This window comes from Tinamus guttatus, unplaced genomic scaffold, assembly GCF_059628265.1.
Source record: "Tinamus guttatus ecotype Peru unplaced genomic scaffold, ASM5962826v1 Tinamus_guttatus_pri_ptg000004l, whole genome shotgun sequence".
NCBI lineage: Eukaryota > Metazoa > Chordata > Aves > Tinamiformes > Tinamidae > Tinamus > Tinamus guttatus.
The window spans coordinates 389,717-410,622 of NW_028288538.1; the positions used below are offsets into that span (position 1 = coordinate 389,717).

A 20,906-nucleotide genomic window follows, 5' to 3' on the forward strand; every position below is an offset into this window, starting at 1 on the left:
CCCATCCTGCACGGTGTCCCTACCCTGCACGGTGTCCCTATCCTGCACGGTGTCCCCATCCTGCCCGGCATCACTCGCCCGCTCGGCTCTGCCCCGTTGCTCCCCGCTCCCGCTGGTCCCCAGCACCGGCTCCGGCAGCCCCGATCCCGGCTCCACGCGGCAGATCCTCGCTCTCCGCACAGGGACGGGCGCCAACGCGCACAAAAGGGGGAACCCGCGCGCCGCGTCACCTCCGTGCCCCGCAGGACGGGTTTGCAAACAGATCCCGGCGAGCAGCCGCCTCCAGGAGCTGGGAACGCGGCCGGGAACGCGGATGGGAACACACTGGGAACGCGGCTGGGAACACACTGGGAACGCGGATGGGAACACACTGGGAACACACTGGGAACGCGGCTGCGGCGCTGGGCAGGGAGCTCCTCGCCGCCCGCGTTCCAAGCCAGGGCCGGTGTCTTAGCCAGGAAAACCCTGTTTGTTTAGAGGGGAAAGGGACGGCAATATCTGCCGAAAAGTAAAACAATAATAGTTTGTTGAAAAGTCCAAGGCTACTGGATCGGACACAGGAGCCGAGGCAAACAAACGTGTTTCCAGCTGCTTTGCAAAAGCAGTTAGAGGAAAACGGACCTGGTCTGCAGAGAAGCAGCTCGCAGCCCGGAGCGAACGTCCCAGCGCGGCCGGACGCCTTCCCGACCGCACAGCACGCGGACGCCGCGCGGCACAAAGCGCCAAAACCCCCGTTTGGACTGATTTTCCATTGCAAATGGAATCTAAACCGAGAATTCTGGTCGTTTCAGGCATTTCGCTATGGGGCCGACGCTCCGCAGGGCCTCCCCGCCAGCCCCGCGCTGCAGCGTTTCACCCTGGAACCATCTCCGACAGAGCAGAAAATGGAACTGGAGCAGAATGCAATCCTTAATATAAAAGAAAACGTAATTCTGGGGGAGGGAAGATTTTTCCACTTTATATTAACCTTAATAACTTCTAAAATATCATTTATAGTGCATCCACACGACTGTTTTGTCTGCAGGTGCTTTCCCTATGCTTTGGCAATGCCAAGAGCCTGCTCACCCAAGAAGCTGCTTGAACGACATCCAGACACATTGTCAAAAACATATGCATAATTGCTGTATTTTGCACAGTTTCTTTTCACAGCGTGGAGATGCAAGGAAAGCCTTATAAATATACAGAAAACCCAGGCGCTGAAATAATCTGCTCGTATGTGTCCCTTGTTGATAATCCTACAACGAAGCCGGCCACTCGCACACCCTCCCAACCAGCACTGACTCCGCAGCAGACGAGTTCTAAAATTATCCTAATGGACTTCTGGAGCACGAGCCAAACGGCCGGGGAATAAAACTGGGAAGGGCCAGAAGAAACTCAGCAACGAGGCTTGGGATCAGCGACGGAAGAGGCTCTTCCAGCCCTACCGCCTGCAATTCCGGCTCCAAGAAAAGCCTTTTTCTCTGGAGCGCTGTCGGTGCCGACACATTCCGGCCCTGGCCCTGCAGCTCGGCTGTGCCGCAAGCAGCCCTGCAGCTCCCGCAGCTCCCGCAGCTCCCGCAGCTCCCGCGGCTCCCGCAGCTCCCGCAGCTCCCGCAGCTCCTGCTGCTCCCGCAGCTCCCACGGCTCCCGTAGCTCCTGCAGCTCCCGCAGCTCCCGCAGCTCCCGTAGCTCCTGCAGCTCCCGCAGCTCCCGCAGCTCCCGCAGCTCCCACGGCTCCCGCAGCTCCCACGGCTCCCGCAGCTCCCGCAGTGCCGGCACCGCGCAGCGCCGGAGACACCGGATTCTCCAGGCCCCAGGATTTCCCTCCCGCAGCAGCCGACGGCCCCGGCCCCACACGCAGCTGCAGGAAGGTTCCCGTATCCGCAGGACGCGGGAGCAGGAGGAACCCGGCCCCGCGCTGCCTCCTTATCCCAGCGCGTCGCTCCCCAGCACCGAGCGCGAGGCCGAGCCCCGCGGGGCAGCTCCTGAGCTCCGGCCTCGTCCCTCGTGGGATGCGGGACGAGGGATGCAGGATGTGGGATGCAGGATGCGGGATGCGGGATGTGGGATGCAGGATGCAGGATGTGGGATGCGGGATGCAGGATGTGGGATGCGGGATGTGGGATGCAGGATGTGGGATGCAGGATGCGGGATGCAGGATGCGGGATGCAGGATGCGGGATGCGGGATGGGGGATGCAGGAGCCGGCGGCGGCTCAGGCCTCCCTGCGCGCCGTGCTCCCGCGGGCTGCAGCGCTCCGGTTATCCCACGTTCCCCACGGCTGCCCCCCTTGGGAGTATTCCCCATTCCCCCTCAGCAGAGGGGTTTTCACTGCTTTTGACCCGCGCTCCCGTTATCCCAACCCCGCATTCCCGCCTCCTGCTGCTGCCCCGGCCCGAGCCCACCCGTGGCGCTGCCTCCAGCTCTGCCAAGGGAACAACGCGGGAGCCTTCGGCCGGATGCTCCGTTCCTCCCTCCCGGCCTTTGCCGGGGCGTCTCCAGGCAGCGCCCGGCTCTGCTCCGGGGTGTCCGCACGTGACGCCGCTTCCCGGCACGGAAACCCCTTCCCGCGCGGCCCGGCGGGGTGGGACAGTCGCTCTTTATCCTCGTTAAGGGAAGGAAAGGTGCAGGATTTCCTCCCTCGCGCAGTTCAGCTCCCAGCACGAATCCCGCCCTCGCCCTTCCCATGGAGCATGGCTGCTCCGAGGAACGCGTAGCTGAAGGAACACGGTTTAACGCAGACACTATTCCCCCCGCACCGATCCAGGGAACGTCCCGTCCCGACCTGTTGTGACGAGGAGCGGCCGAGCCCTGCGCCGCGCGCCGGGATCCCGCAGGATCCTCCACCCGCTCCCGCGGGAACAGGAGCAAAGGGAAAGGCCGGAGGCGCTTCCTGCGTTGCCCCCAATCCCGACTGTCCGGGTGACCCCCTGCGCCCCGAGGGACTGCGGTCCCTGCGGCTCCTGACCCGCTGCTGCAGGTTTATAAACGTGCAGTGCGACACGTCCCAGCGCCAGCCCACGAGACGGGGTTGTCCGGGTGACAAGGGAGGTGTCACCGCCCGGCGGCTCCGCGCGCCCGCCCGGACCTCCCGGTGCCGTCCCGGTGCCGTCCCGGTGCCGCGCGGGGCCGCGGGGCTTCCCCGGGCTCGGGCAGCAGCTGCTCCCCCGCTCGGCGCGTTATCCATCGTTCGATACGAGCAGCCGCTCCGGTTCCACGGGCGCTTCCATGCGCTTCCTCCTCCCCCGGGGCCGTTCGGACACGGCGGGAAGAAGAAGAAGCAGCAGCAGAAGAAGAAAAAACAGAAGAAGCAGAAGAAGCAGAAGTAGAAGAAAAAGCAGAAGCAGAAGCAGAAAAAAAAGAAAAAGAAAAAGAAAAAGAAAAAGAAAAAGAAAAAGAAAAAGAAAAAGAAAAAGAAAAAGAAAAAGAAAAAGAAAAAGAAAAAGAAAAAGAAAAAGAAAAAGAAAAAGAAAAAGAAAAAGAAGAATTTCCCCCATTTCCCTGCCCTGCGGTCCGAGCCGGCCCGGGAAGGAGGCAGAGCAGGGACCGGGGTGTTTCCTCCTGCTTGAGAGATTCACAGAGACGCAGAAAACCCGACACGATGCAATGGAGAAGCCTTCCCTCCTCCTGCCCATTTCTCCTTACTAAAAAGTCACAATATTCAGAAAATCATACAAACGAGAGAGGGAGAGGTGGGAGAACTGCGCGAGCACAAGCACTGGGAAAGGGCTGGGTGGTTTGCAAAGGTTCCAGGCAGGAGGCTGAGGTTTGGGTTTCGTTTATTTTTTAATACTTTACTGTCATTCGAAGGACTAACAGACCCTTGAGAGTGACAACCACCATGGGCAAAATTTAAAATCACATTACCCCGCTTAATTTAAAGCCTGAAAAAGCAAACACATTGCATGCTTGTTCCTTAGGCAAGCGACCACCAGAATCCGAGGGAAGAGAAGGGATGGTCCTTTTATTTTTGAAATAAAGGAAAAGCCTCCACAGTTCACTGAGACCTGAGCAAGGCCGTGAGGAAGGAAGATAAAGGAAATTCCCATAAAGGAAAATCCCCCATGGCTGCACCACAGCCTCCGGAGCCCGGGCTAGGAGGATCAGCCCGGTAGCCCGGACCCGGGATCCACGGGTCCCGCTGCGAGCTCCCGGCCTTGCAAGGGGGAAGGAAACGCCGGGGCAGCGCGCGGGGCCGGCAGCGCACAGGGAAGCGCCGGGGTTTCCTCCCGCGGGAACGGGGCGCCCGGGCGGCTCCGCAAGGGCCGCGAGCGCCGGCGGCACCACGGGGCTGCCCTGAGCACGAGCTGCAGCAGCGGCTCCCGGCGCGGACGGACGCGACGGCCGGCCCGGCCACGCGCTCCCTGCGGGAGCGGGAGCAGCTCCCGCCGCCCCTTCCCATCGGATGCCCGCGGGGCCGGGACGCGGCTCCCGCTCCCTGCAGCCTCTCCCAGCCCCACGTCCCAGGGCCAAGCCAGGCCCTGGCGACGCCACGGCCGCCCCGCGGGACGCAGACCCCCATGCAGGGCACCGCAGAGGCTGCTCCATCCCACCGCCGATCCCCGAGCGACGTCGGAGCAGGGAACGCTGCACAGCGTGAACCGGAGCAGGGAACGTGGCACAGCGTGAACCGGAGCACGGAATGCTCCATAGCATGAACCGGAGCAGGGAATGATCCACAGCATGAACCGGAGCAGGGAATGCTGCACAGCACAAACCAGAGCTCAACTTACGAACGTCTGATTTAGGCTTTTGCAGAGAATACCGACTATGAGACGCAGATGTAACGAGGGTGTGTGTTTACGCGGGCGGGCGGCAGCACCGTGTTTGCTCACCCTCCACCTCAGGTGCTTCCCGGTTACAAGATCCTGCCCCGATCCTTGCGCTCGTCTCTTTGGGTGAGAAGAGCGCGGCACCTCCACGGCTCTGCTAGAAACGTCGGTCCCTGCCCGGGGCCGGTCCCCGTTCACCGTCACAGCGAGTTGTTCCTGAAGAGCCCAACGCGCGTGGGGAGGCCCAGGCCCCTCCGCGCAGCCCCGGCTCTGCTGGGGACGCACGTTGGGGTCCGGCACCGGCTGCGACGCATCCGCAGGACACGGCAGCACCAGCCCCCTCGGCGCCGCCACGCGGCTCCGCGCCCGGGTCCATCCCGCGGGCTCCGGCCAGGGACGCTCCGGAGGGAGCCGCGGCCGCGCACGGAGCCGGCCCTCCCGGCCGGACGCCGCGGGGAGCTCGCGCGGCCGCCGGCCGCCTCCTCCTCCGGGGGCTCCAAGCACGAGGGTCCGCGTGCATCGTCCCACCCTATCCCGACACCCCGAGCGCCCACAAGGACCAGCCGCCTGGTTAACTAACGATAACTATTGGAGCTAGGGAGAGGTGGCGGGAGCAGAGTGCCCGTGAGCTGCCCTCCCGATGCGGGCCGGCGGGACACAGGGACACCGGGATGGGAGCTCCGTACGGAGCCCTGGAGCAGCTCCCCGGAAGGGACCCGGGACACCAGGACGGGAGCTCCGCATGGAGCCCCGGAGCAGCTCCCCGGAAGGGACCCGGGATCCGGGATGGGAGCTCCGCATGGAACCCTGGAGCTGCTCCCCGGAAGGGACCCGGGACACGGTGGGGACAGGCGCTCCGCGCGGAGCCCGGCCCGGCTCCCCGGAAGGGACCCGGGACACGGTGGGGACAGGCGCTCCGCGCGGAGCCCGGCCCGGCTCCCCGGAAGGCCCCGCGGGCAGCACCGGGCGGCAGCTCCGCGCGGCTCCGCCAGCCCCGGCGCGGCCCGACCCGCCCCCGCCCGCCCGCCCGGGGCTCCGCGGGCTCCGCCGCCGCCGGGCCCCGCAACAGGTCGGGAGGGCCGCGCGGGACGCGGCGGCGGCCGAAGTTGCGGCGGGCGCGGGGCGGCCCCGCCGCCGCCATCTCGCTCGGGGCCGCCGCGGCGGCGGAGGACGCGACATGTCGGCGGCGCCGGCCCCGGCCCCATCCCCGTCCCCGCGGCCGCGCACTCACCCCGGCGCTGCGGGCCCCGTCCCGGCGCTGCCGGCGCTGCGGGCGCCCCGCGCGCTGCGGAGCAGGAAGGAAGCGGCGCGGCGGGGCTGACGCGCGGGATGCAAAACAGCCCCTCCTCGCCCGGCCCCGAACCGGCCCCGCCGCGCCGCGCCGTGCCCGCCACCGGGACCGGGCGGGCCGGGACGGGGCCGGGCCTGGGCCAGGGATGGAGCCGGGGACGGCACCGGGGATGGGGCCGGGGATGGCGCCGGGATGGGGCCGGGGATGGAGCTGGGATGGGGCCGGGAATGGAGCCGGGGATGGCACCAGGATGGGGCCGGGATGGCGCTGGGGATGGGGCCAGGCCGGGCCGGGGACAGCACCGGGATGGGGCCGGGCCGTGCCGGGCCGGGCCGCGCTGGGGACGGCACCGGGACCCGCGGTGGAGGCGCCGGGCAGAGGAGGCTGCAGCCCCGCGGAGGCCCCGGTGCCCCCCGGCACCGGCAGGGCCCGGCCGGCCATCGTGGCACGGCCAGCGTCACCCGAGGGACGGGAGCAGGGACGCTCCCCAAGGGACGGTCCCAAGGGATGGACCCGAGGACAGTTCCCAAAGGATGGGGCCTAAGCACCGTCCCCAAAGGTCAGGCCCAAAGGATGGGACAAAAGGATTGTCCTAATGGATGGTCCCAGGGGATGGTCCCGGCCTGTTCTGGAAATGTGGGGAACCAGCAGAGGTTCCTGGTGTCCCTGGGCACAGGGCGGCAGAGCAGGAGCCAGCAGGGAGATGGGGCAGGGCCTGGGGCAGGGGACGGGGACAAGGCCGCAGGGCTGGGGACGAGGCCGTGGAGCCAGGGCTGGGGACACGGAGGCTGGGACAAGGACACGGAGCCAGGGACACGATGCAGAGCCGGGGAGGAGGCTGCAGAGCCGCAGGGGCCGCAGGGGCTGCTCAGCAGGAGGGCAGCGGCCACGCGGGGCTCTGCAGGGACTGTTCCCCGCTCCGTGGTTCCGTCCCTGGCTCCGTGTCCCCGTCCTCCGCTCCGTGGCCCTGTCCCCCGCTCCATAGCCCAGTTCCTCACTCTGTAGCCCCGTCCCCAGCTCCGTAGCCCTGTCCCCCATTCCGTAGCCCCATCCCCAGCTCCGTAGCCCTGTTCCTCACTCCGTGGCCCCGTCCCCCGTTCCGTAGCCCTGTCCCCCGTTCCGTAGCCCTGTCCCCCGTTCCGTAGCCCCGTCCCCCGTTCCGCAGCCACGTCCCCAGCTCCGTAGCCCCGTTCCTCACTCTGTAGCCCCGTCCCCCGTTCCGTAGCCCCGTCCCCAGCTCCGTGTCCCCGTCTCCGTGTCCAACCCCCCCGCCCGGGAGTCGATGGTCCCGCCGTGACCCCTGACCCCGCCGGTCACGGGGAAAGCGGGGCGGGCCCTTTAAGGGGCGTGTCCCGCGGGAGCCCCGCCCCCGCCGCCGTGTGGCCCCGCGCGGCCGCCGTCGCCCCAGGGCTCGCGCGCCCCCTGGCGCTGCTGTCGCTGCGGGCTCTGTCGGGACCTGTCGCGACAGGCGGGGGCCGAACCGGGACCGGAACCGGGAGCGGGGCCGAGCGCGGCGGCGGGGCCCGCGCTGCTGCCGCCGCCATGATCAGCGCCATCCTGGTGTTCAACAACCACGGGAAACCGCGGCTCGTCCGCTTCTACCGGCGCGTGGTGCGGGCACCGGCACCGGGCCGGGCGGAACCGGGCCGGGGCTGGGGGGAAGCCGGGCTGGCGGGGACTTGAACCGGGATGGTGCTGGGCTTGGGCGGGGCAGCGGGCCGGGGGGCCGAACCGGACCGGGGAGAGGTTGGGAGGGGAGCTGAACCGGACCGGGGCGATGTTGGGGGGCACTGAACCGGGCCGGGGCGGTGCCGGGGGGAAGCTCCGTGCGGAGCCCCGCGGGACGGGCCCATCGCGGCCGCGGAGCTGCCGGGTTTGTGGAGCGGCCCCCGGGAGCCCCCCGCGCAGGGCCGCGGTGCCGGTGCCGGGTCACGGGAGCTCCCGGTGCCGCCGCAGCCCGAGGAGCAGCAGCAGCAGATCCTGCGCGAGACCTTCCAGCTGCTGCTGCGGCGCGACGAGCGCATCTGCAACTTCCTGGAGTGCGGCAGGTAGCGGGCGCGGGCCGGGCGCGGGTACCGGTGCCGCCGCCGCCGCCAGCGCCGCTCGTGCCCGCAGCCTGTTCGGCGGCCCCGAGTACAAGCTGGTGTACCGGCACTACGCCACGCTCTACTTCGTGTTCTGCGTGGACGCCTCCGAGAGCGAGCTGGGCATCCTGGACCTCATCCAGGTGCGCGGGCACGGCGATGCTGCCGGCTCCGCGGCGGCTCCCGCGCGTCCTGCCGCAGCCTCCCTGCTCCGGGAGCGCCGGGAGCCGCTCGCTGTGAGCCGGGGCGGGAGGCGCTGCTGGGCGCGAGGCCCCTCCGTGCGGAAGCACCGCGGATCCGAGGAGCTCTGTGATTGCGGACGGGCCCTACGGGGCTGCGCGGGCCCTGCTGCTTTCCCGGAACCGCAGGGCGCTGCGTTTCAGTGCCCCATGCCGGCCTTTTGGACCAGGCCTCAAACTACATCCTCGGGGCTGGGCCGGTTGCCCCAGGTGGCACCAGGAACAGCGGGAACAGCAGGAGCCGAGTGGGAGCCGCGGCTCCACGGGGCCCGTCCTGCCGCCGCGGGAGCCCCCCGGCCGCTGCCGGCAGCCGCGTGGCCGTGCCCGGGTGGGATCCCGGCCAGGGCCCGGAGCAGGGAGGCCCTGTCACCTGCGGGGCCGGCGCGGGACAGTGCCGGCCGTGCCAGACCCTTATGGCCGTGCCGGGCCCTTGTAGCCGTGCTGGGCAGTGCTGGCCATGCTGGGTCATCCTGGCTGTGCCGGGCAGTGCCAGGCCCCCTCGGCCGTGCCCTGGGTGCTGCGGTGGGGAGCAGCCTCCCGGTTCGGCTCGCAGCCCCTCTGCACCATCCCTGGGTGCTGCTGGGGCCGGCCCTTTACTAGCGCTGAGAGCAGATGGTTTTTCCAGAGGGGTTTGTTCCCGCTCAGGGTAGATCCTGGCGTGCAGTGAGCGATCCGCTGGTTTCGTGCAGGGCTGCAGCTTTCTGCGTGCGCAGGCACCCACGCGGTGACACGTCCTGCTGTTACTGCTGTCCTGACCCCCGTCTGCTCCCGCCCAGGTGTTTGTGGAGACGCTGGACAAGTGCTTCGAGAACGTCTGCGAGCTGGACCTCATCTTCCACATGGACAAGGTGGGTGCCAGGGGCTCCTCCCGGCCACCAGCACCCGCTGGATCCCGCCTCCGGCACGGAGCCTGGAATCCCCGAGCCCTTCGGGAGAGCCTGCTGCGGAGTTAGGGATCGTCTCCCTGGTGGGGATGTGGATCCCAGCTGGGGAAATGTGTTCTGTGAGAGCTGAGGGAGCTCTGCGTGGCTGGGCGTGAGTGTCCGTGGGCTGCAGGCCGTCCCGATCCCCGCTGCCCGTCCCGATCCCGATCCCCGCTGCCCGCCCTGATCCCCGCTGCCCGCCCCGATCCCGATCCCCTCTGCCCGCCCCGATCCCGATCCCCGCTGCCCGCCCCGATCCCGATCCCCGTTGCCCGCCCCGATCCCGATCCCCGCTGCCCGCCCCGATCCCGATCCTCGCTGCCCGTCCCGATCCCCGCTGCCCGCCCTGATCCCCGCTGCCGCGCGCGGCTGCGCTGGCAGTCGATGGCATCTGGCCGAGGCCGTGCCCTCCGCCTCGTGCTCCGTGGCAGCACGGGTGGAGCAGAACGGGGGTCTGGCCTCGTATCGAGGCGTTTGAGCTGCTCTTGCTGCTGGGGGTCGTGTTAAGGTTTTGCTAGAGCTGCAGAAAACAAGGGAAAAACAATGGGGCTGTTTGGAGTACACAGTGTTTGATAAACTCATCCGAGCCGCAGCCTTCAGCGCTTCCTCCTCCGCCGGTCGGGGCTGCCGCGCGGGAACGTTCCCTTTGATCCTCCAGCTGGGGCCACGGGAGCGGGAGCTATTCCAGGGGACGGCAGGGACAGTTAGCTGACGTGTCCTGCGCTTGTGCTGCTGCTGATAAAGGTTCTTCCTGCTCTGCTGGAGACAAGGCACTCCAACAGGAACGTCAGCGAAAAGGCAGCGCCTTCCCTTCTGCCGGGGGTTCTTGTTTATGAATTCTCTGCTTAGCAAACATCCTTAGAAGATGCTCCAGAGCAGCGGAATGTGCTGCAGCCAGTGGTGAAGTTTGGCTGTGCAGTTAGCGTGGCTGTGAACGTGCAGGAGTGCCACGAGCCTGGCCGTGTGCGCAGCAAAACCCCGGGGTCGGGGCAGAGCGAGAGGGAGAGGACGGAGCAGGGGACGCGTGGGGACGCGCGGGCGCTCGCTGCGTCCCTGGAGGCACCGGGACCCGCAGCTTTCCGTGGCCCCGGCCACAAGAGCCTCCTCCTTTGGCCGTGCGTTTGCCGGCGCTCGCAGGAGCTTCCTGGCCGCTCGTGCCCGGAGGAGGGTTCGAGGAGGCGGCGCTGCCGCGGGGGAGGCCGCCCTGGTGCCCTGGTCCCCCTCGGCCGCCTGGGGCCCTGTCCCGTGTCCCCCTCCCCTTGGTTTCGCCGTTCCCACATCCTGTCGTGTCCCGTGGGGTGGCCGTTTTGGTGCCCTGTGTCCCTGCAGGCCGCGTCCCCTGCCCGGGCCCTGCTCGTGCCTCGTCCCTGCGGGGGGACGTGAGCGTCGCCGAGCCGGGCGCGCTCCGCTCCGGAAGTGCCGTGTTCCTGGAAACAAGGTTTCCCGGGGCTCGCCCGGCCCGGCGCCAGCCCGGATCCCGAAGGAGCAGCGTTTCCTGCGGGGCTGCCCGGAGCCTCCCGCGCGCGGCCCTTCCCGTGCCAGCAGCTCCTCCGCTCGCTCCCTCACCCTGGCGCTGGTCTCGCTGTGCTCACGAGCGCAATCCACCCTCGTGAAACCATAAAGCAATGCAATAACGTAACCATCCTGCAGCAAGAGCGGATTTCAGGGAAGTAGGCAGAGACCCATAAACTCATTATCTGTGCGGGTTGCTGTGCGAAACTGCTGACTCAGCGAGGAGGCTGCCGGGCGCGTGGCCCCGCTGCCCTTGGCTGGGCCGGGTCGGACCGGGTCGGGCCGGGCGCCCCACGTCCCCGTGCGAGCAGGGTGCTGGCACGTGGCGGGCGCCCCATGGCACCGCGCTGCCTCCGCTCCCCGGCGCGGGGACGACACTCGTGGCCTTTGTGCGCGTGACAGCCCTGGCCACCCGAAGGGGAAGTGACAGAGCCAGGCGCTCTGCTCCGCTCCAGCTTCACACATAGAAACTGGTCTGGGGAAAGGGGTCCTGCCGGTGGCACCGGAGGGCCTGGCGCTGCGGCTCCGCAGTGTCCCGGTGCCACCGCTGCGCGCGCGGGAGCCCCGGGTGGCCCCGGGTGGCCCCGGGGGGCTGAGCGCTGCTCCCCGCAGGTGCACCACATCCTGCAGGAGCTGGTCATGGGCGGCATGGTGCTGGAGACCAACATGACGGAGGTCGTGGCGCAGGCCGAGGCGCAGAGCCGCCTGGAGAAGGCCGAGGTGAGCGGGCGCTGCCGCGGTGCCACCGCGGTGCCACGTGGTGCCGGTGCCGGCGGAGCGGCCGGAGGGGCAGAGCGCTCCCGGCTCCCCCGTGGGCACCGTCCCCGCGGGCTGTGCCCTGCGGTCGCTGCTCCGAGCAGGGAAGCGCCGGGGCCCCCACGGCTCCGGTGCCCACGCGGTCCCCGTGCCGTCCCCGCAGGGGGGCCTCTCGGCGGCCCCGTCCCGCGCCGTCTCGGCCGTGAAGAGCATCAACCTGCCGGAGCTGCCCCGCAACATCAGCCTCGGGGACATCAACATCAAAGTGCCCACGCTGTCGCAGCTGGTGTGAGCGCCCTTCGCCCCCCGCCGCGGCCCCGGCCCCGTCACGCCGCACGGGGCGGTGGCTGCTGCCGGCACGTGCGGGCGCTGCCGCGGCGCCGCTCACCTTGGACCCTGAGCCCGCCCCGCGCTCCAGAGCCTCCCCCAGCCGTGGAAAATCACAGGACCGGCTCTCCCAGCACTTCCTCAATTCCCGAGTTTTCTGGAATCCCCGCACCCATCCCTGCGCCCCGGGTGCCTGGACACGCGTGGAGAAGGTCCCGCTCCTAATAAAGCACCGTGACGGCTGCGCCGGGGTGACGGCTGCGCCGGGGTGGCCGCTGCTGCTGCGCGGGCTGCGGCAGCCGCTGCTTCCTGCGCCCGTGTCCGCCCCGCCAGGCCCTGCTCCCGCGGGCGCAGCCCCCGTCCGGGCTGGGAAACGGTGACTGTGCTTGGAAGGAATCTCCCTGCCGGCGCTGCCCCCTCCTCGCCGCTTAACCCTTCCCCAGCTGGCCGTGGGCCACGAGCTGGCCCTGTGCTCCCTGTGCCTGGCCCCACACTCCCTGTGCCTGTCCCTGTGCCCCCCACACCTGTCCCCGTGCCCCCTGCACTCCCTGCGCCTGTCCCTGTGCCCCCCACGCCTGTCCCAGCCCTGCACGCAGCCAGCCCTGCCCTGCACAGCGAGGCCAGCACTGCGGGCACTGGCGTTGGCTGCAGCGGCACCAGTTGCGGGGCTGGGCACGGCGGCCTGGCTGCTGCTCCAGCTCCTGCCCCGGCTGCTGCCCCAGCTCCTGTCCCGTTTCTTGCCCCAGCTCCTGTCCCGGCTCCTGCCCCTGCGCTCGCAGCTTGGCCCCCCTCTTGGGCCGTGCAAGCCCCGTTGCAGCCCCTGCCAGCCGGCCCGGGCGCTGCCCGCTGCCCCGGTGCCCTTCTCCCTGGTGCCGGTGCCAGGGGAAGGGGCTCCCCCGGGCCAGGGCCGGGCCCTTCCTGGTGGCCACGCGTGGCTCACGAGCGGCTCTTGGCGCTCCCGGCCCCGTGCCATCCTGCTGGGGTCCGTGGTGGTCCTGGCACAGGGCATCGCTCCGGGGCACTGGGATCCTGTCCCGGCCCCTCGGGATGGTGGAGCCGGGACGCCCCGGGGCGGCGGCGCGGGCCGGCCAGCAGCCATGGGGTTAAGGTGGTGGGACGCGGAGCCGTTCGGGTTACTTCCCTCCAGCTCCAGGAAAGTTTCCTGCCCCGGCCGGGCAGCGCGGGGGAGCCGGACACGGGCAGCGCGCCCGGAGGATGCGGCCGGCGGGAGCCGGGGGTCCCGGGGCGCCGCGGCGCTGAGTGCGCCCGGGTGAGCGGGGCGACGGTGGGGACGGCGCGCGGGGCCGGGGCGCGCGAGGCCGTGCGAGAGCCGGCGGCACCAGGGGACATGGGGACACGGGGGAGCCGCTCGTGCGCGGGGACACGGAGCCTGGGCGCGTTGGGAGCTCGGGGTGCGTGTGCGTGTGTGTGTACGTGTGTGCACGCGGGTGTTGGCGTGCGTGTGAGCACTGTGCGTGTCTGTGTGCGCTCGTGGGCGCAGGGCTGGGGCGCCCCGTGTCCCCGTGCATCCCGGCGCAGCGGCGGCTCCGTGCTCGTATCGGCTCCGGAGATGCCCGACCTTGGGAAGGGCTCGTCCTGTTCCCGGGGCAGGATGCGCAGCGCTTCCCCCGGCCTCCCTGCGCTTCCCGCTGGAGCCCGGCACCGGCGCGGCGCTCCCGGTACGGGGTGGGCGCTGCCCGCGGTGCCCGGGCCGGGGGGTGCCGGGGGTGCCGGGGGCCGCGCTATCTCCCGCGGGGCTGCGGCTCCTGGAGTTTGGACTCTGGCGCTGCGACGTGAACCGGGAACGGGGCCGTGGACTTTGGGCGCTGCGGGCAGGGCGCTCCGGCGCGGCCGCCGCGGGACCCCCGCTCAGCCGCCCGGGCCGGGTCCTGGGCCACCCGCGGTGACACCCGCGCCGTGTCCCGCTCCGCAGGCAGCGCCCGTGGGGGCTCCAGCGCGATCCCGGCTGCAGGAACGCGCTCGGAGCGCGGCCCCGGGGTGCCCCCCCGGCCGCACCGCCGTTTAATCCGTCACCGATTAACCCGCGCTAATAAATCCCGGGCAGCGAGAGGCTAAAAGCCGTGCCAGGCGGGCAGAGCGTCCTCCCCGCGCCGTCCCGCCATGGCCGCCGGCTTCTTCATCAGCAAGAGCGTGGGCATCGCGGGCATCGTGGTGGGCCTGGCCGCCGTGGCCACCATCATCGCGCTGGCCGTGGTCTACGCGCAGGAGAAGAACAGGCCGGCGGCGACGGCCGCCCCCGGCACCGCCGCCACGGCCGCCCCCAGCACCACGGCCGCCCCCGACAACGTGTGGAACCGCTGGCGCCTGCCCACGGCGCTGAAGCCCGAGAGCTACGAGGTGACGCTGCGGCCCTTCCTGACGCCCAACGAGGAGCAGCTCTACGTCTTCACCGGCAACAGCAGCGTGACCTTCGTCTGCGAGGAGCCCACCGACATCATCCTCATCCACAGCACCAAGCTCAACTACACGCTGCAGGACGGCTTCCACGCGGCGCTGCAGGCGCTGGACGGCTCCAGCCCCCCGGCCATCACGCGCTCGTGGCTGGAGACCACCACGCAGTACCTGGTGCTGCAGCTGGCGGCCCAGCTGCAGCAGGGCCAGCGCTACCGGCTCGTGAGCAGCTTCACGGGGGAGCTGGCCGACGACCTGTCCGGCTTCTACCGCAGCGAATACGTGGACGGCACGGAGACCAAGTAGGGGGCGGCGGGGCCAGGAACGGGGCTGGGAACAGGGCCGGGACGCGGCAGCGACGGCTGCGCCCGCTTGCAGGGTCGTGGCCACGACGCAGATGGAGCCGGTGGACGCGCGGAAAGCCTTCCCCTGCTTCGACGAGCCGGCCATGAAGGCCACCTTTGCGGTGACCATCATCCACCCCAGCGACCACGTGGCCCTCTCCAACATGCCAGTCATCAGTGAGCGCCGGGGCCGCGCGGCGGCGGGGACGGCACCGGGGACGGCACCGGGGCCGGTGTCACTGCCCATCCCGCTCCCCCGCAGGAACCCGCGCGGTGCAGCTGGACGGCGAGAGCTGGAACGTCACCGAGTTCGACACCACGCCCAGGATGTCCACCTACCTGCTGGCCTTCATCGTCAGCCAGTTCGAGAGCATCGAGAACGTCTCGGGCGGCGTGCAGGTGGCGCGGGGCTGCGGCGCGCGCCGGGGCGGGCATGGCGCCGCGCGCGGCTGAGCCGGATCCCTCTCCGCAGATCCGCATCTGGGGCCGGCCCCAGGCCATCGCCGAGGGCCAGGGCGATTACGCGCTCAGGGTCACCGGGCCCATCCTCAACTACTTCGAGGACCACTACAACACGAGCTACCCGCTGCCCAAGTCCGGTGGGTGCCGCGGGGCCGGCGCGGGTCCCGCTCGGTGCCCTGGGGCGCGCGGCGCTGACACCCCCTCTCCCACCGCCCCCAGACCAGGTCGCCCTCCCCGACTTCAGCGCGGGCGCCATGGAGAACTGGGGGCTGGTGACATACCGGGAGAACTCGCTGTTCTACGACAGCGCCTTCTCCTCCATCGGCAACAAGGAGCGCGTGGTGACCGTCATCGCGCACGAGCTGGCGCACCAGGTGCGTGGGGGCCCCGGCGCGCGCCGCGCGGCCGCCGCCGCCACCGCTGACGTGTTCGCCCGCAGTGGTTCGGGAACCTGGTGACGCTGCGCTGGTGGAACGACCTGTGGCTCAATGAGGGCTTCGCCTCCTACGTGGAGTACCTGGGCGCCGACTCGGCCGAGCCCACCTGGGGCATCGTGAGTGGGGCTGGGGGGCGCGCGGGGCCGCGGGCGCCGCCGCCGCGGGGCTGACACCGGCGCCCGCAGCGGGACCTCATGGTGCTCAACGAGGTGCACTCGGTGATGGGCACCGACGCGCTGGCCAGCTCCCACCCGCTCAGCTTCAGCGAGGACGAGATCAACACGCCGGCAGAGATCAGCGAGGTGTTCGACTCCATCGCCTACAGCAAGGTGGGCGCGGGGCGCGCGGGGGACGCGGGCAGCGCCGGCTGCTGCCGCCGGCCCTCACCGCGCTCCGCAGGGCGCCTCGGTGCTGCGCATGCTCTCCGACTTCCTCAGCGACAACGTGTTCAAGGAGGGGCTGCAGGTGAGGCCGGGGTCCTGCGGCGCCGCGGTGCCGCCAGCTGGGCCCGTGCCCACCGCGTTCCCCGTGCCCACCGCATTCCCCGTGCCCACCGCGCTCCCGCGCTCTTGCAGTCCTACCTGCACACGTTCGCCTACAACAACACCGTCTACACCGACCTCTGGGCCCACCTGCAGACGGTAGGAGCAGGGCCGAGCGGGGCCGGGCGCCCGCCGCCCCCCGCGCCGCTCAGCCCCCCGCTCGCCGCTCCGCAGGCGGTCGACAGGCACCAGCTGCCCCTGCCTGCGTCCATCAGCGACATCATGGACCGCTGGACGCTGCAGATGGGCTTCCCCGTGGTGACGGTGAACACGCTGGACGGCTCCGTGAGCCAGCGGCACTTCCTGCTGGACCCCGACTCCACCGTGGAGCGGCCCTCGCCCTTCGAGTGCGTCACGGGGACGGGTGGGTGGTGGGTGCCGGTGCGGCCCGCGGTGCCACCGCTGCCCCTTGTCCCTGCAGCTACACCTGGATCGTGCCCATCACCTGGCAGACGTCCAGCGGCGCCGGCGACAGCACCTACTGGCTGCAGGACGTCTCAGGTGCGTGGGTGCAGGCGGGCGGGCGCCGCGGCGCCGCGCGGCCCCCGTGACGCCCCCCGTGCCGCAGGGACCCACGACGCGTTCAAGGTGAGCAGCCCCGACTGGCTCCTGCTCAACCTCAACGTGAGCGGCTACTTCCGCGTCAACTACAACACCGAGAACTGGGAGCAGCTTCTGGAGCAGCTCTCTGAGGACCCCCAGGTGTGGGACCGGGCCGGGCATGGGGCAGCACATGGGGCAGTGCACGGGGCAGCATGCAGGGCAGCGCATGGGGCAGCGTGTGGGGCAGCGCGCGGGGCACCACGCGGCCGTCTGACCCGTGCGCTCCCTCCAGATCATCCCCGTCATCAACCGGGCCCAGATCATCGACGACGCCTTCAACCTGGCCAGGTGAGCGGGGCCGCGCGCGCGGGGGCTGCGGGGCCGGGGGGTGCTGACCTGTCCCTCGTCCCTCGTCCTTCCGCAGGGCCAAGTACCTGAACGTGACGGTGGCGCTGAACACCACGTGGTACCTGGACAAGGAGACCGAGTACATGCCCTGGCAGGCGACCCTCAACAACCTGGACTACCTGGAGCTCATGCTGGACCGCAGCGAGGTCTTCGGGGTGATGAAGGTGAGCGGTGCCCGGGGGTGCCGGGGGGACCCCGCTCTGCCCCCGCTCTGCCCGCTGACCCGCTCTGCCCCCAGAGATACGTCCGGAGGCAGGTGCTGCCCCTGTTCGAGTACTACCGCCAGATCACCAGCGACTGGACCACCATCCCCAGCGGCCTGATGGACCAGTGAGTGCGGGCGCCGCGCGGTGCCCCGCGTCCCCGTCGCGCGCAGCCGCCCCGCGTCACCCGCCCCGCGCGGGTCCCCAGCGCCGCTCGGTGCCCTCCGCAGGTACAACGAGATGAACGCCATCAGCACCGCCTGCTCCTACGGCATCGCCGAGTGCCAGCAGCTGGCCAGCAGCCTCGTAGCCGCGTGGCAGGGCAACGTCAGCGACAACCCGTGAGTCCCTCTGCGGGCACGGACAGGGCTGCTCCATCCCGTCCTGCCGTCCTCTCCCATCCCATCCCACCCCATCCGACACAGCCTTTCCCTCCGGCAGGATCCCCCCGAACCTGCGCTCCGCCATCTACTGCAGCGCGGTGGCCACCGGGGATGAGGCCACGTGGGACTTTGTGTGGGAGCGGTTCCGCGAGGCCACCGTGGTGTCCGAGGCCGACAAGCTGCGCACGGCCCTGACCTGCAGCACCGAGCCCTGGATCCTCAACAGGTGGGACGTGGCTGGGCGCGGGGCCGGCGTCCCCGCGGTCCCCGGCGCTGAGCGCGCGCTCCGCAGGTACCTGCAGTACACCATCGACCCCACCAAGATCCGCAAGCAGGACGCCACCTCCACCATCAACAGCATCGCCAGGAACGTGGTGGGGCAGCCGCTGGCCTGGGACTTCATCCGCAGCAACTGGAAGATGCTCTTTACCGAGTGAGTGCCGCGCGCGGCGGGGCCGGCGCCGGGTGCACCGCGGTGCCGCGGTGCCGCTCACCGCCGCGCTGCCCAGGTACGGCGTCGGCTCCTTCTCCTTCTCCCGCCTCATCACCGCCGTGACCCAGCGCTTCTCCACTGAGTTTGAGCTGCAGCAGGTGAGCGTGGCCGCCGCGGGGACGCGGGACGGGGGCCACGCGGGGCCCCTCGCTGCGCCCTGGGGACTGTCCCGCACCGGTGTCCCCGGTGTGCCGGGGACCCCCCCTGCAGCCCCGCTCCCCCCGTGCCCGCAGCTGGAGCAGTTCAAGGCGGACAACGAGGACACGGGCTTCGGCTCGGGGACGCGGGCGCTGGAGCAGGCGCTGGAGCGGACGCGGGCCAACATCAACTGGGTGCAGGAGAACAAGGCGGTGGTGCTGGCCTGGTTCCAGGGCGCCACCGGCTCCAGCTAGCGGCGCCGTGGGACGGGCCCGGCTCCCGCCGCTCCCGGCGCCCGTCCGCGCGGCGGCTCCCTGCGTCCCGCGGGATCGCCGCCGCCGGCGCTGCCCACGGCTGCCCGAGGCCGCGGCGCTGCCGGCTCCGTGAAGGCCCGTGGGGCGGGCGCTGTGAATAAAGGGCTGTGTGGGAGACGAGACGGGACGAGGCTGGTGGGGGGCAGGAAGGACCCCGGTGGGGGCAGCGCGCGGGGCCCGCGGACGTGGAGCCCCCGGGCCCATTAGGAGCCCGGTGCTAAGTGGCGCGGGGGGCTGGGCCGACGCCAGGCCCCGCGGCCGCTCGTCTGACGGCTCCGTGTGAGCTCTCCCGCGGCGCGGCCGCCCGCAACGCTGCTGCCTCCCCGCTCTGCCGCCTGTGCCTGTGGGGCCGGGTGTGCCCGTGGGGCTGGCTGTGCCCGTGGGGCTGGATGTGCCCATGGGGCCGGCTGTGTCCCTGGGGCTCTCAGCACTGGCTCTGCGGCAGAGTGAGCGGCTGTGCCAGGACAGGTCTCGGTGCCTGCGCACAGACCCCACGGATGTGGCCCCCAGTGGCCCCTGATGGTCCCCGCTGCCTTCACCGAGTGCCCTCCCCATGGTGGAGCAGCCCCACGGGCCAGGCGCCGGCCCCTGCACCCGTCCCCACTCAGCCCCACGGGTCCCTGTGCCCCACGGCTCCCTGTGCCCGTCCCCGCTCAGCCCCACGGGTCCCTGTCCCCGCTCAGCCCCACGGGTCCCTGCGCCGGTCCCCGCTCGGCTCCGCCAGCCCCAGCAGCGCCCGGGCACAGCCGGGCGGCTCCAGGTCCGCGAGCTGCGGAGCAGCGATGGGGGTGACACAAGAGGGGCCGGGCCGCAGGGCAGGACTGTCCTCCTCACCCGTGTCCCGGGCCCTGCACTGCGTCCCACGGCCCAGGCCCTTCTCCCTGTTCCCATGCCCTGTGCCCCCTCACCGGCCCGGCTGGACCCGCGGAGCAGCCTCATCCACACGGGACCCGGCCCAGCCCCGCTGCCCACGGGGAGCATCTGCTGCCCCATGCCCGAGTCCTGGGTGACCCCCCGTCTGCTTCCAGCTGCCCCTGGCCAGGGAGCAGGGCCAGGCCGGTGCCTGGGCAGGGGGCTGCGGGGACCTGGGGGTCACAGGGAGCCGAGCGCGGGGGGGACCGCAGGGTCCCACGTCCGTCACCGCCACCCTGGGGGCTGCTGGCCCCGTGCGGGAGCGGTGCCGGTGCCCGGGGCCACGTGTCACGTCCGGGGGGAGCAGCTCCGAGCACGCAGAGTGACAGCGACCAGGACCCGGGGCCTGCCCCCCTCCCAGCCCCGGGCCCAGGTGCGAGCGATGCCCCCGCGGGCGGCCTGGAGGTGTCGGCGCCCGCGGGGCCGGGAGCCTGGGAAAGCGGGGCCCATTTGCGGAGGTGTCAGTTCTGACCCCTCCGGCCCTTAATTGGCGCTGCCCGGCGCTGGGAAGTGTGCGAGGGCCAATTCACACGCTCGCGAGAGATGCTAACGCGGCCGCGGCCCCCCTGGCTGCGCCGCGCCGGGGCCTTGACCTTGCGCTGGGCGCGCGGGGTGCGGGACCGCGAGCCCCCCAGGGCCGGGGATGTCGCTCCCTCCCGCTGCCCTGCCGGCCGTGGAACCCCAGAACCCGGATCCCTGGGATGCACTGGGCACAGGAACCTCCCTGCACCTTGTGGGATGGGGGCCAGGGGCAGGGGCTGGCGCAGCTCCAGGGCAGGGGCTGCTTTTCGGTGCCTTTTTGGCGTCGTGGCTGGGCTGGAGGGACCCCGGGTGCCCATGGAGCGGCGGGCTCTGTGCTCTCCCCTCTCACCGCACAAGCCGGCCCCGCCGCGGCTCTGCCGCACTCCAGCACTTGTCCAAACACGGAGCAGGGTGGGAAGCGGCTGCCCCGCGGGGCGCAGGGGTCCTCACCCGGCAGCGCAGCAGCTGATGGGACCGGGGGGCCTGGGGAGGGCCGAGGTGGCGCTGGGGCCACGCGCACCCATGGCCACGCGCCCGCTTTGCTTCGTGGCGCCTGCGTCCGAGTCCAGCGCGCTCGGAACTCACATGGGGGAGGCGACACGACATTCCCGAGCGCAGGAGAGCGCAGGCAGCGCTGGCCGCTCCTCTGTGCTCCCATCATATCCACTACACCCGGGACACCTGCAAGGAGATAACTGCCACCGAGCCACCGGTGTCCCTGGGGACCCCATGGAGGCCGTTGTGGCCGCTGCAGAAGTCGGGGCTGTTGCAGGGCCGGCAGCAGGTTGGCGCTGCAGCAGGGCGCAGTGCCCAGGCCCCGGCAGCGGCCGCGTTGGCAGCAGGGGCAGCAGCGACCCGTCCCCGGCTGCGCACAGAGGGCAGCGCTGGTGGCCACGTGCCCTCGGCTGGGC

The 20,906-nt window shown here is 70.8% G+C and overlaps 2 protein-coding genes across 3 annotated transcripts; both read left to right on the forward strand.

Moving 5' to 3' along the window:
• Window positions 1-7,578: 7,578 nt before the first annotated feature.
• LOC148596360 (AP-3 complex subunit sigma-2) lies at window positions 7,579-11,853 on the forward strand. 2 transcript variants are annotated; one of them, XM_088522749.1, is made up of 6 exons: window positions 7,579-7,652; window positions 7,998-8,089; window positions 8,157-8,268; window positions 9,141-9,212; window positions 11,412-11,519; window positions 11,719-11,853. In XM_088522749.1, the coding sequence occupies exons 1-6, from the start codon at window positions 7,584-7,586 to the stop codon at window positions 11,845-11,847; spliced, it is 582 nt and encodes a 193-aa protein (XP_088378875.1). In that variant the 5' UTR covers window positions 7,579-7,583; the 3' UTR covers window positions 11,848-11,853. The 2 variants fall into 2 exon arrangements, with proteins under 2 accessions (XP_088378875.1, XP_088378942.1); XM_088522816.1 differs by having other exon boundaries at window positions 11,430-11,519.
• Window positions 11,854-13,956: 2,103 nt separating this feature from the next.
• ANPEP (alanyl aminopeptidase, membrane) lies at window positions 13,957-18,503 on the forward strand. Its single transcript, XM_088531326.1, has 20 exons — window positions 13,957-14,596; window positions 14,673-14,815; window positions 14,901-15,037; window positions 15,111-15,237; window positions 15,320-15,474; window positions 15,540-15,653; window positions 15,723-15,866; window positions 15,937-16,002; window positions 16,113-16,178; window positions 16,254-16,426; window positions 16,501-16,580; window positions 16,648-16,781; window positions 16,915-16,970; window positions 17,047-17,194; window positions 17,269-17,360; window positions 17,464-17,574; window positions 17,675-17,842; window positions 17,909-18,049; window positions 18,126-18,207; window positions 18,343-18,503. Exons 1-20 carry the CDS (start codon window positions 14,004-14,006, stop codon window positions 18,499-18,501), a joined length of 2,889 nt encoding a protein of 962 aa, XP_088387452.1. The 5' UTR covers window positions 13,957-14,003; the 3' UTR covers window positions 18,502-18,503.
• Window positions 18,504-20,906: the final 2,403 nt, after the last annotated feature.